Raw genomic sequence first — 12527 nt, 5'->3', positions numbered from 1 at the left:
CTGCATTCCTGTCTGGAAAAGATGGTTTGTGTGAGAAGCCCATGATTTCTCCAGGGACCATCGGCTTTACTATCTTGGATTCTACACTCTCATCTGACCCAACCCACCACCGTGCGAAGCATGCATGCAGGAACTTGACCCATTTTACAGCGAGGACGCTACGGCCCGGTGAGGAGCAGTGACTTGCCCACCACCACACAGCCACTTAGGAGCAAAGCCTGATTCCAGCAGCACCCAACGCTCAGCCTGGCATTTGGGAGATCAGCCTCAGGCTGGGCAAGCTTAAGCAAAGTGAGAGGCGCTCGGTCTCCGGTTCAGGAAGCAGGCGCTGCAGGGGACGGAAGGGTCGGAGCCCAAGCCGCGTGAGGCCAAATAGCTGGGCGGAGGCGCCCGAAGCCAGCCTGGGGAGAGGTGGGTGTGCTGGAGGCCGGGCGGGGCCGGGGGAGGAGGCGCCCTGGGGAAGGTTAAAGGGAGCAGAGCGGGCGGGTCGGGGCGCAGAGCCGAGGGGGAGCGCCGGCTGTGTGCGGACCGGCAGCCGGAGCGCGGAGGGCAGCTGTGCGGGGGCACCGAGGAGCACAGGGTGCGGGGTTCTACCGAGAGCCCGGCGCCCCTCGGAGTCTTCCCGAGAGGCAGGTAAGGCGCACTCGCAGGGTCGGGAAGGCTGCGCTGCAGCCGGCGGTAGAAGTGAGGGGTTTTCCCGCCTCCCTTGAGAACGCCGACCGGAGGTGGGGGGCGGCTCACAAACGGAGCTGGACCTCCCCAGAACCGAGCTGCAGGGATCCCGGGGCCCCACGTGGGAGTGCGGAGCTGGGCCCCTGGCACTCCCAGCCTGAAAACCACGGGGGCTTGCAGCAGCACCCACGGGCGCCGGGACGGCGTTTCGAAAGCTCTTTCCAGGTCCACAGACAAGGCGAACACCGGCGGGGCCGCAGCCAACGCATACGCAGAAATGGCCCTCGGGGGCCCCGCGCGGTCTTCTTATTTGGCCGGAGCTGCTTGCTCCGCGGAGCCCACTTGCCCATTCGCTACTGCATTGTGCCCCGCGCCTGGGGACTCCCAAAGACACCTTCTGTTGCTTATAACGGAGGTCTAGGCTGGGAGTCAGGAGACTGGGTTCTAGTTTAGAGGCTGTGTAAACCTGTGCAAGTCCCCTACCCGCTGTATGCCTTGTACTTTCTTTTCCTGGGTCACCACCTGTAAAATAGGCCTCTCGGTTCTGTTGTCAGCACACTCCATGTGACATGAGGGGAAAGGGGTCTGGACCTGGGATTCTCTTATCCAGAAAATAGATGAGTTCAGACAGACCCTTGTGTGAGGGCCCATGAAGAGTATCTCCTCTATCCCTCCTCCCCACTCTTGTGGGGAAACTGAGGCCCAGAGAGGAGATAGGTTGCCCAGGGACATACCAGAAACCAGAGAGAACCAGAACGAACCCAAGTCTCCTCACTTCTAGTCCAGGGTTCTCTCCACTTCACCTACAAAGGTGCATCATAAATGTGTAAGCCCCTCATTATCTCCTGGTATCCATCCACTTTGCTGGTTTCCAAATGGAGGAGCCCCTTGCTTGAGGCATGGAAACTGCTTTCAGATTTTCTTGACTCCTTAAGATGATAACCCACAACCTTCATCCCTCACTCACTCCACACATCTCAAAACGCATTTCTATCCATAAACTGAATAGGTGGATGCTCCAAATACCTACCAAGAGGGAGGTAAGAGAAAACCCCCAACTTACTGATGGGGAACATGAGGCCCAGAGTGGAGATGTGACTTAACCAAGACACATGGCTAGACATGGCCTAATAGGGGCCTGTCTCTTGATTCCAATTCTGGTGTGTTCTCCATCAACGACAGGACTACTGAATGGTACCCCTAAATGGAAAGGGACTATAGGGCTGATCAGAGTATGAGAAACAAGGAAGGCTTTTTTTTTTTTTTTTAAGATTTATTTATTTTAGAGAGAGAGAGAGCATGAGCAGGAGGGGCAGAGGGAGAGGGAGAAAGAATCTCAAGCAGACTCTGTTCTGTGTGCGGAGCGCGAGGTGGGGGCTCATCTCACGACGCTGAGGTCAGGACTTGAGCTGAAACCAAGAGTCAGATGCTTAACCTACTGCGCCACTGTGCCCCAAAGAAAGCTTTTGAAGGAGGAAAATGTGTCTGAGAATCAAGAAGAGTCATAAGAACCTGCTGACTTCTCCCAAGGAAAGGGAACCAAAGGGAGGAGGGAGGGGCAACATAGGGATGGCTGTTCTTGGTAATCTGGAGGTGGGGCAGGGAAATAGAAAAGGAAATCGGATTGCCCAATAATTCTCTCTTATGCTTCTATGATACTTGGCAATTTCTAAAACACCTTCCCCTCTGTTGTCTCCCCCAGTCCTCATGTAAGGTAAACAGGGCAGGGATAATTATCCCCATCTCATATATGAGTTTCAGAGGAAATAAATGCAGTGCTCAAGGTCACATAGCCAAGATTGGAACCATCAAAGGCACACATGAAAGGCAAGATCATAGGCTGGGTGACTGGGAATTGGACTGTGTGTGTGCAATGGGTGGGTGTGTGTCACCACACCCTGGGTAGGTACACAGGGAAGAGGGTGGCAAAACCACTGCTAGTGTTTTGGGGCCAAGAATGTCTGCCCTTTGGACTGAATGGGGTTCGGGTACAGGGAATGTCTGGGCTTCCAAAAAAGGCTTAGAATTCCTCCTCCCCTGAGTCACTTCTCCACCTGACCAAGATGGCTTCTTTTCTTTGAGCACCCCCCCCTTTCCCAAAACAAATGGTGTATGTTTCTGCACTTGAAGTTGCTTTTTAAGTACTCACTGTAAACTGTTTTCATGAATGTGTATGTGTGTGCTGGATGGGGGATGGTCTAATAAGAAGAGGCACTGATTCATATATTCTTGAGTGCCTACTATGTGCTCAGGCCCAGGGAATAAAGAAATGTATGAGGTACAGGTCCTTTCCCTCACACCTCACAGCACATAGTTTAGCATACACATTTATAGGTATCGATACCTACACACATATATACACTTTCAGTACAGCACAGTCCTCAAATAGGGTTTTATGCAAAGCACTTTAGGAACAGACAAGAGGGAGAGACTAACTGTCTAGGGAGTGGGCAAGGGGGGGTGTCTCAGGAGAGGGTGTACAGAGGTGACATTGGAGCTGGGTCTTGAAGGATGAATAGGAGTTCACCAGGAAGATAAAAAGAGGAAGGGAACTTCTCTGCCTAAGAAAACAGCATAAACAAAGGCAAGAAGTGTGCAAGTGCGAGGAATGTTTGGAAAATGGCCTGCAGTTCAGTATCATGTGGCACAGCGTACTGGGGAGAGCTGTGGTGAGATGGGGCTAGAGGCAGGGTCACATCCAAAGAGGCTTAAATGATGATCTGAGGAGGTTAGATTGTCCTACAGGCAACAGGGAACTAAAAGTAGAAAGGTCTGTGGACAGGATACCTATTTGTGGTCCCAGCTCTACCCCTGGACTGAGACCTTGTGCAGGTGATTTCTCAGGGACGGGGTGCTCTACTTTCCTCTGGTTGAATGGGGTTTGTACCAACAACATGATTATTAAGATCCCTTCCAGCTCAGTTTTTATTCCTGTGTCTCCTTCCAACTCTTTGTTAGGGTCCAGTCCTTTAACTCCTCTCCCACTCCACTGGAGCCCCAGTCAATGGTAGTGATAAGACCACCTGAAGGACCAATGGCAAAACTGTGTGGTCCCAGGGGTTGTCTTTGGATCCCCTCCCTATCTTCTTTTTGTGACTTTTCCCCGCCTTGCCTCTCTTTACTACATTCCCAGGCACTTAAAACATTCATTCTGAAAGAGTAGCTGAAACAGAGCAGTGGGGAACCCAAAAGAACCAATGGTGGAGTTTCTCTTTTCCCCAGAGAAACCTGAAAGAAAACCTAAGATGCCCAGTTCATCCTTCAGATCACAGCTTTACACCTCCACCCCCAACTTAGACACCTGTGAGTTCAAGTCAAGAACATTTAGGGATGGGGCACCTGGCTGGCTCAGTTGGTAAAGCATTCGACTCTTGATCTCAGGGTGATGAGTTCAAGCCCCACGTCGGGCATAGAACTTACTTTAAAAAAAAAAAAGAACATTCAGGAAGAACCTATTAACGTGCAGGAAATAGCAACAGAGTGTAGAGGAAGAGGGTGCTCCTGGCTTGTTTGGGGGAACAGGAGTACATCTGGAGCAGAAAGGACCACAGGAGATGAGATTATAAAGGAAGGTTAACTCCTCCTCCAAAACATGCCAACTTCCCCCCCTTACCAGATCCTTGATTGGTGAGAATCTGCAGTGCAGGAAAAAGCAATAATACGGAGTTAGAGGACCTGATACCTCAGAACATGAGGAGACTGTGTTTGGTGTGATGCACAACTCAGATGCCAGGGAATGTTGCCATTGGTAGTGGAAAGAGCACCCAAACAGCACATGCCCCTAAAGACCCCGGTTCTCATCGGAGTTCTGCCCTCCACTTGTCCTGCCATTTTGGGCAAGTCACCTTCCCTCCTGGAACTTCAGTTTCCCCGTCTACAAAATGCAGGAGTTGGCCTAGAATCTAGATTCTAAATAATCTTTAAAATCTCTTTCCACGTGGTCAGTCACTATTCACCTTCCTTCTTAACTGGTCTATCTTCTGTTTCAAGTTAAGAACCCTCCAGAGCAGAGCTCCATCTCCCCCCTCCCCACTATGAACTTTATAATCAGTGACTTATCTTGATGAGTGCAGCCAAGGAGCTCAGAAGGAGGAACAAAATTCTCAGTGATGCCAACGGCCAATCCTTGGATCTAGAAGCAGTGCGAAGAGAATCAACCCGTCCCTTTATCAGCTCTCTGTCTCTCCTGACCCAGCAGGATGCCCTTGCACCCAGGCCCTCCTTCCTACCCCAACCCAGCACCTAAAGATATGTAACAGTTGCTTCTTTGCCTCTCCTGTCAGAACCACAAACATCAGGGTCTATCCTGAGAGGTTCCTGAAGGAGGATGTGAGGGATGAACGGTTTCATGAATCTTTACTCCACTCACTGAACCCCACCTCAGAGCCCACCCTGTCCCCCACACTATCCCTCCACCCCCACTTTCTGCACAGTCTGCCTCCTTCCCTGGCTAGATCACCTGGGCAGATTGGCTGTTAAGAGGAAAAACGAACAAGTCAACCGATTTGGCTCTCCATTTATCTAGGCAGGAATGTTCAGTGTAACTCAGTCCTGGGGCTCAGTTACATCTTAATCTGTGAGAACGAGGTCCGCAGCCTTCTCTATCTTGTGATTTAGGGGCTCTAGAAAGACCCCAAAATGCTTCTTCCACCAACCTATCCAACTTCCTGTAATCTCACAATGTGGTTTTGTGATCTGTACCCTCGTGGGATGTTAGAGCTGACCTTACCAGATTATGTAGATAGAACCCCTTCATTTTACAGATGCGGACAGAAGCCGAGGCCCAGAAAAGGGAAGTCACATGCCCTAAGTCACACAGGTAGCAGCTGAACCAAGACAGCTCCTCGGGTTTCCATTTCCTTCGCTGTAAGCTGAAGGCGGTTAACTAGAGGTTAGACCAGATGGACTCTGAAGGTCCAGCCAGCCCCTGCGCGTCAAAAATAAAACTGCCACCGCATCTGTGCCGTTTTCTTCTCTGTCACAAGGAGCTGTGCTACAGATAATGTGGACGCTGTGACCGTGTTCTACCCAGTCTATCCAGATAGGTTCATTGGGAAGAACATCGTTTGTTCCTATGTAAAATATCGACCCCACTGCCAGTTGCCATTCTGCCCACACGCATCATTCCCTTGGGTCTCAGGCTCTTTCAGCCTTTTAGAGACTTCTGCTAAGATACCTGTACCCTTGGGAAAGGGAATATTTGAGTCTGCACTATTAGCTGGTACCTGAGCGGGAGTCCACACGTTAAACTGAGGCTTCTCATAAAGTCACCCAATAGAGACATCGCGGGCCTGGAGTTGAGGGACAGCAATCAGATGTCCCTTGGCCATGGCACAGTTCCTGTAACTGCAACCCTAGACTGGCCTGACCCAGCTGCTGCAGGAAGGGGAAGGGAAGAGGAAGGGGGTTAGCACCCACAGCAAGGCTATTTCACAACCCTTGGGGCCCCAGCCTTGGGGGATCCACCCTGGTTCTGAAGAGTTTTCTGGGTGTCTGATTCTTTGCTTTCCTGCCTCATCCCCTGCTTTCCAGCTCTGGGCCTTCCCAGCTCCCCAATGTCAATACTGAGACCCCAGATGTGTCCAGAGACACCCTGAAGAGGCTGAGGGGCTGAGGAGCCCGAGGGCACCCACAGGGAGATTCCTGAAGCTGACTCAGAGCCATAGAGGATTTGCCTGTTCTTTGGTGAGTCTTCCAGATTCAGGTTGCCCTTTCTCTGCCCTGTCAGTTAAACTACCTTGTAAGGATATCTAAGAAAACTGTGTAACTAAGTAACAGTGACTGCTCTGGGAGAGAGTCCTGGACCCCTGAGAACAGGAAGACTTCATCTTCATTGTATGTACTGTGTCTATGTATTTACTTCTCAAAAATGGAGAATAGATTTTAAACATTTTTTTCACCATAATAAAACTGTATGCTCAATCAAGCCTGGAGGGAGGCAGGGCAGGGATGATGTTGTTTTTAATTGTGGTAAAAAAAATACATAAAATTTACCCTATTGACATTTTTAAGTGTACAGCTCAGCAGTATTAACTGTATTCACACTGTTGTGCAACAGATCTCTAGAACTTTTTCATCTTGCAAAACTAAAACTCTGTACCCACTGAATAACTCCTGATGATAATTGTTTTGACAGATGAGGAAACTGTCTGGACTCTGTGTCTTCTACCTGAACTATTTCAAGACCCTTGTCACTAGGCTCCCTGTCTTAATTCTTGCCCCCTCCAGTCCACACAACAGCCAAAGTGTCCTTTCAAAGCACAAATCTCTTATCATTGTATCCCCTTTTAAAATACTGTTCCATGGCTCTACCCCAACTGCAGGATAAAGTTCCAACTCTGCAGCCTGGCAGTCAAGCTGTCCATGAGACTTGTTCAGGGCAGCCTCTATCCCATGTCCTATCTTATCCTTCCACACATCTTACACTCCAACCCCTTTATGCTACTTTTTTTTTTTTTAAAGATTTTATTTATTTATTTGAGAGAGAGAATGAGATAGAGAGAGAGCATGAGAGGGGGAGGGTCAGAAGGAGAAGCAGACTCCCTGCTGAGCAGGGAGCCTGATGCGGGACTCGATCCCGGGACTCCAGGATCATGACCTGAGCCGAAGGCAGTCGCTTAACCAACTGAGCCACCCAGGCGCCCTATGCTACTTTCTATTCTAAACATTCTTTTTGTCATGCTTGTTCACCTCTTTGTTTTCTTACCTTCTCTACTTCCAAAAAACCCTTCAAGGTCTAACTCAGATGTCTCTATTACTGTGAAACTCTCTGAGCCCTGATCAGAATTTGTCCCTTCTTTCTCTAAGCCCCAGTAGTCCCTGGCTTGTCCCCTGCATTATAGATCAGCTGACAATGTGTCTCTAAGTGCAGGGACTGACTGGGTCTGAGCCTACCCAAGCTCCCGGCATGAGGCCTGCCCAAGAGTGGGCCTTCATAAATGATGACTGGCTGAATGATTAGTTGGGCCATTAATTCATTGTGCTGCTGCTACTTTCCATTGGCCAATATGAGGGAAGCAGAAGGCAGAAATTTCTTACCTGACAAGTGGGATAGCAGATGAAAACCTCTGCCTCCTGGATCTTAAGTCCATGAGCCCTTGTTCTCTTCCCTTCCTCCATCCAGACAGGGTAGTCCAAGCACCACGTAGCAGGGAGCCCCAAAGGCCTTGCATGAAATGTAGGCCAGTCCTGGGTGACTGCTCTATTTTTTAGATTCCCCTCCCCCAACTTCTGCATTCATAGAGTTGTTCATAAATATTGATCATGGTCATAACTGTCATCTTTTCTGGGGAAGAGGCCATTTGCGTAATAGTCAAGTTTGTTAACTTCAATTGGTTGACAACTCTACCTAGATAAAGGAGGGCTTTGGAACCAGTCTGTGAACTCTGAGTGTTTGGCCTATGGAGAAGTCCCTAAAGTAGCCATCTTTACTGGAGACCACTGAGGGAAGAACACCCAGCCAGTCACAAGGTAGACCCTGAGGATCAGCACAACACCCAGCCAGTCTCAGGGCAGTCCCCTAGACTTAAGGAAGAGACACAGCCCTGCTGACCAGGAGCATGTGGACTGCTGATACCCTTATCAACCACAAGAGAATAGCCACACATTGCCTTATATGTAAGTGCTGGCCAAAAGGGAAGGCTGTGCTAATAAAGCTTGTGGAGTATGGTTAAGGGGTAGGGAGCACTCGGGGCACCTGGGTGGCTCAGTTGGTTAAACATTCATGATCTCACAGTCCTGGAATCAAGCCCCGCGTTGGGCTCCCTGCTTCTCCCTCTGTTTCTTGCCCCCTCTCATGCTTTCTCTCTCTCTCTCAAATAAATAAATAAAATCTTTTTACAAAGGGGGGGGGAGGTAGGGAACACTCAGTGAAGTCTTTCCGAAAGAAGTGAGTGTGGAGCCTTGTTTAAAGGGAATGACATGGTTTTTCAGAGACTAGGATACAAGGCTGTCTTTGGATATTTTTCTATATTATAGAAGTCTATATTATAGACTAAGAATCTCTGAGAGGAAGGAGAAGAAACATTTATTATATACCAGGTACCCAGTGACTTTTTGTCACAAGGCAGGATAGTTGAGATGCCTGTGTCTTCTCTCTCTGGGGTAGGTAAAACCCCAAACCAGACTGAGTGATCCTTTCCCTCCCCCGCCTCCAGCCCAACCCTGTTCTTCTTTTCCCTGGTGTCTACAGTGATTATCAGCCTCTCCCTGCTTCCCCCACCACTTCATTTCCAACAGAATTTCCCCCCAACAGTCTAATGGAGAAGACAGACAAGTAAACAGGTAGCTAGAATAAACTGTGATGTTGGGATTTTAGCTAGGGTCTGAAGGGGTCAGGAGGGAATTCAAGCCGCAGGTGACAGAAGCTATCCCCTCTCTTTTCTGTCACCAACAGAGCATCCTCCAGTTCCTTGCCCCCTTGGATCCCTGTTGCTATGGAGACCACCAACGGGACTGAGACCTGGTATGAGAGCCTGCATGCAGTGCTGAAGGCTCTAAATGCCACTCTTCACAGCAACTTGCTCTGCCGGGCAGGGCCTGACAACCTGCCTAAGGAGCGGCAGGCCAGCCTACCTGGCCGTGATGACAACTCCTACATGTACATTCTCTTCGTCATGTTTCTATTTGCTGTCACCGTGGGCAGCCTCATCCTGGGATATACCCGCTCCCGCAAAGTGGACAAGCGCAGTGACCCCTATCACGTGTACATCAAGAACCGTGTGTCTATGATCTGACCCTAGGGGGCTGGGAATGGCAGCATATCAAGACACCAGAACTCAGTTATGGACCACACCAGGCCTCAGTGTCCCCATCTGTAGGAGCAACAAGAAACAGTCCTAAGGGAGGTCATCATTAGGGTGGGAGGAGAAGGGCTGGCAGACCAGGGCCTTGTGGATGAAGATTTTTTTTTCCAGTAAAGGTAGACTTTCTAGACAGTGGGAGCCCCATGAACAAATATATAGAAGTAGCAAAAGATAATAACCAATGACTGGCCCAGTGGCTGGAGTACTGGGGGCTAGAGGCTGGAGGAAAGAGAAAAGGAAGTTGTAGCAGAGGGAGATGAAACAGGAAGATGCCCTGAGGACACATGTCTTTTAAAGATTTTATTTATTTATTTGAAAGAGAGAGAGAGTACGCATGAGCACAAGCAGGGGGAGAGGCAGAGAGAAAGGAAGAATCAGACTCTCCACTGAGCAGGGAGCCTGACATAGGCTGGATCCCAGGACTCTGGGATCATGACCTGAGCCAAAGGCAGACGTTTACCCAACTGAGCCACCCAGGCGCTCCTGAGGACACATTTTTTGATGTGTTATCTTCAATGACCATGAAAAGCAGCAGTGATTGCCGTATCACAGATAAGAATCTGAGTAAGGTGACTTATTTATATTTGTTCACATTTTATGTGTTCCAAGACATTTTAACGTTTGTGATTTTACTCCCTGTAAGTAACATTCTGGCCATTTGGGCCAGAGCAGGGCCATAACTAGAACCTAGGAACTCTGGTTTCCATGCCTAGTGCTTTTCAAATCTGCACCACACAGGACAGGATCCAGGCCTGAAACGTCTACAATTCTGTGGGCCCTCCTTAAGAAAAAGAATTCAAAAACTGCCTGCTTTTGCAAATATGACAAACACATATTACCATGTGAATACATTACTAGGACCCCTCCTATGATGCTAAGGAGCCATACAAGTGCAGGGCCCTGAATGGTGATCTGTTTTAGCTCCGTGGGTCACGTGCCTCTCCAGCTGTGTCACCGTGCCCCTCCCAGCCACATCTCCCGCCACTCCCTCTAACATAGCCTCTTCTGATTTGATGAAATTCTGGGAGAAGTTTTCTGATACCAAATTGAAACCTGCTTCTAGAAGATTACTATCACACCTAGAAGGTTATCAAATTAAAAGGAGGAGAGTATGAAAGGCAGGTACCTGGTTCAGTGGAAGGATTCTGGTACGTGAACCGGCTGGTTACTTCTCTCTCTGATCCTTTTCCCTTGTCAGCACAATGAAATAGTTAGACTTGAAACTCTCTAAGGGCTCTACCAGTTCTGACATTCTGGGCTTCACAGACATTGGGTTAAATCATAAAATTGTGTTTGTAGGTCAAAAAGCAGCTGACTATCAGTAGTTTTCATATGGTTCAGTCTAATACGTGCAATGCGGCGAGTGAATACCTTACAAGCTACAAATCCCAGGCTGGAACCTCCCATTGTTCTGTCCAGAAGGCCCTATTGAAACATACATATTTGTATATAGCAAAAACTCTGAAAGAATATTTTAATTGCTGTTATCTCGGAAGGGAAGGACTGTGGGTGATCTTCCCTTCCTACTTAAAAAATCTACGTAATATTTGATTTATTTGACCATAAGTATGTTGCTTGTATAATAAGGGAAGGGGGAAGCTACTTCCACTTTGAAAAAATAAAAATAAATGCCTATGTGTTTCTTGAATGATCACAGAACACATTCACTCCCATGAGCAGTTAGTTGTGTTCACTCCCTACAAATCTGTGCTGAGCCCCGTGTGCTCAAGCCTTTCCTTAGCTCTTCTTGAAGGAGAAGGTGAAGACCTACTTTAGAAGATTTGACATATGGGAAGACAACAGATTCAGAAATCTGCAGTTGAATGGGACTTTAGAGACCACCCAGCCCAAACTCCCAAATAAAATAGGAAATGCAATCAAGTATAGGAATGGTCAGGCTAGAAGGATTTTAAGAAATGAGATTGAGTAGATTTAGAGGACTCAGAGAAAGGTAGAATTTGAACTGGGTTTTGAAAGATAGGACTGATCTAAATGAGCAAAGTGAAAGAAGAGAACAAGACAAAGGAAGCTTGCGGGTAGAAATGTGGTGAAACCACACTCTTAAAGACAGTGGTTGGCTGAGAAATTGAGCAGGAAGCAGGCCCAGTGTGGCATCTCTGGGACTTCAGTGTCCCTACCCATGGAAGTGGCTCCCCTCCACACAGTCCTTACACTTATAGGGATTAATAAGAGAATATAAATTCTTTTGCTTGCAAGTTGCAGAAACCCAATGTATATTAGCATTAACACAAAAGGGGATTTATTGAGGGGAGCATGGAGTGGTCAGTCACAAGTTCAAAAGAAGAGCTACAGACACCAGGGCAACTTCCAGGCCCAGAGCTACTTATTGGTCTGAATTCACAAAGTAGGGGCTCAATCTACCTCAGTACCCGCCCCCCTCGGCCAACTGTCTGGAGTTCAATGGCACTTCCTCCTCAGTGCACAGGATATTTTATCTGCACTGGTTCTGCCCTCTGCTGGCCAGATCCCAGCACATCAGTTGAGCCAATAAGCACTCATTCAACAGGGCCTACTATGTGCCAAGCACACATCTCGGCACTCTTGGGATTCATAAGTAAAAAAGATCAAAGAAACCCCTGCCCTAACACTTAAGAGCATTTACTATATGTGAGCTGGCGGTCTAAGCATTTTATACACATTAACTCATTTAGCTCTTAATACCTTCATAACAACCCTAATTAGTAGGTATTCCTTATAATTACTTAAGTAGAGCCCACCAGTTCTTCCTCTAACTGCTGCACCACCTTCAACCCAATTTTGGCACCACGGCACACCCAGCCCAGGGTGTGGATCTGAATAGTCCCCAGAAGTGAATGGGAAAGTGATCTGGGGAAATGATAGCAGAGCACTGGTGCCTTAGCTTGAGGTTGGGTTCCCTAGAAACAGTCTGAGACAGGCATTTATTGATGGGGCACTTTTCAGGAAAAACCTGCAAGGGATAAAGAACAAAGTGTGTATCCAGTCATGTCTAGCCCTGGCCTGATCCACAGGGAACTAGTCTACATGACTGGGGCACAAACTGCACAGCAG

General features: G+C 48.4%; 2 protein-coding genes and 1 long non-coding RNA gene across 6 annotated transcripts in view; 2 read left to right on the top strand and 1 right to left on the bottom strand.

Moving 5' to 3' along the window:
- LOC115937479 (uncharacterized) overlaps positions 1 to 12527 on the bottom strand; it is a 56667-nt gene that overhangs the window by 9052 nt on the left and 35088 nt on the right. The window lies entirely within an intron of this gene.
- The window catches only part of PGM2L1 (phosphoglucomutase 2 like 1), a 104091-nt gene continuing 91762 nt past the window's right edge, over positions 199 to 12527 (top strand). Inside the window, exon 1 of one of the 2 annotated variants that reach the window (XM_081798823.1) lies at positions 199 to 411. The gene's annotated coding sequence lies outside the window, so the exon portion shown is untranslated. The remainder of the gene's footprint in view (positions 412 to 12527) is intronic. The other variant, XM_081798822.1, reaches the window with a different exon arrangement.
- KCNE3 (potassium voltage-gated channel subfamily E regulatory subunit 3) lies at positions 205 to 11124 on the top strand. Of its 3 annotated transcripts, none has more exons than XM_031021377.2 (3): positions 205 to 411; positions 6205 to 6357; positions 9068 to 11124. In XM_031021377.2, the coding sequence occupies exon 3, from the start codon at positions 9108 to 9110 to the stop codon at positions 9405 to 9407; it is 300 nt and encodes a 99-aa protein (XP_030877237.1). In that variant the 5' UTR covers positions 205 to 411; positions 6205 to 6357; positions 9068 to 9107; the 3' UTR covers positions 9408 to 11124. The 3 variants fall into 3 exon arrangements, with proteins under 3 accessions (XP_030877237.1, XP_030877239.1, XP_006750155.1); XM_006750092.3 differs by lacking the exon at positions 205 to 411 and adding an exon at positions 482 to 633; XM_031021379.2 differs by lacking the exons at positions 205 to 411; positions 6205 to 6357 and adding an exon at positions 481 to 633.

Source organism: Leptonychotes weddellii, chromosome 11 (assembly GCF_054177405.1).
Source record: "Leptonychotes weddellii isolate Sample4059 chromosome 11, ASM5417740v2, whole genome shotgun sequence".
NCBI lineage: Eukaryota > Metazoa > Chordata > Mammalia > Carnivora > Phocidae > Leptonychotes > Leptonychotes weddellii.
Note: the sequence above shows the minus strand (reverse complement) of the source record. Positions and strands in the feature narration are given on the sequence as shown.

Excerpts from the sequence above, each read along its gene's own strand:
- KCNE3 (XM_031021377.2), top strand. The coding sequence starts at position 9,108 with ATGGAGACCACCAACGGGACTGAGACCTGGTATGAGAGCCTGCATGCA.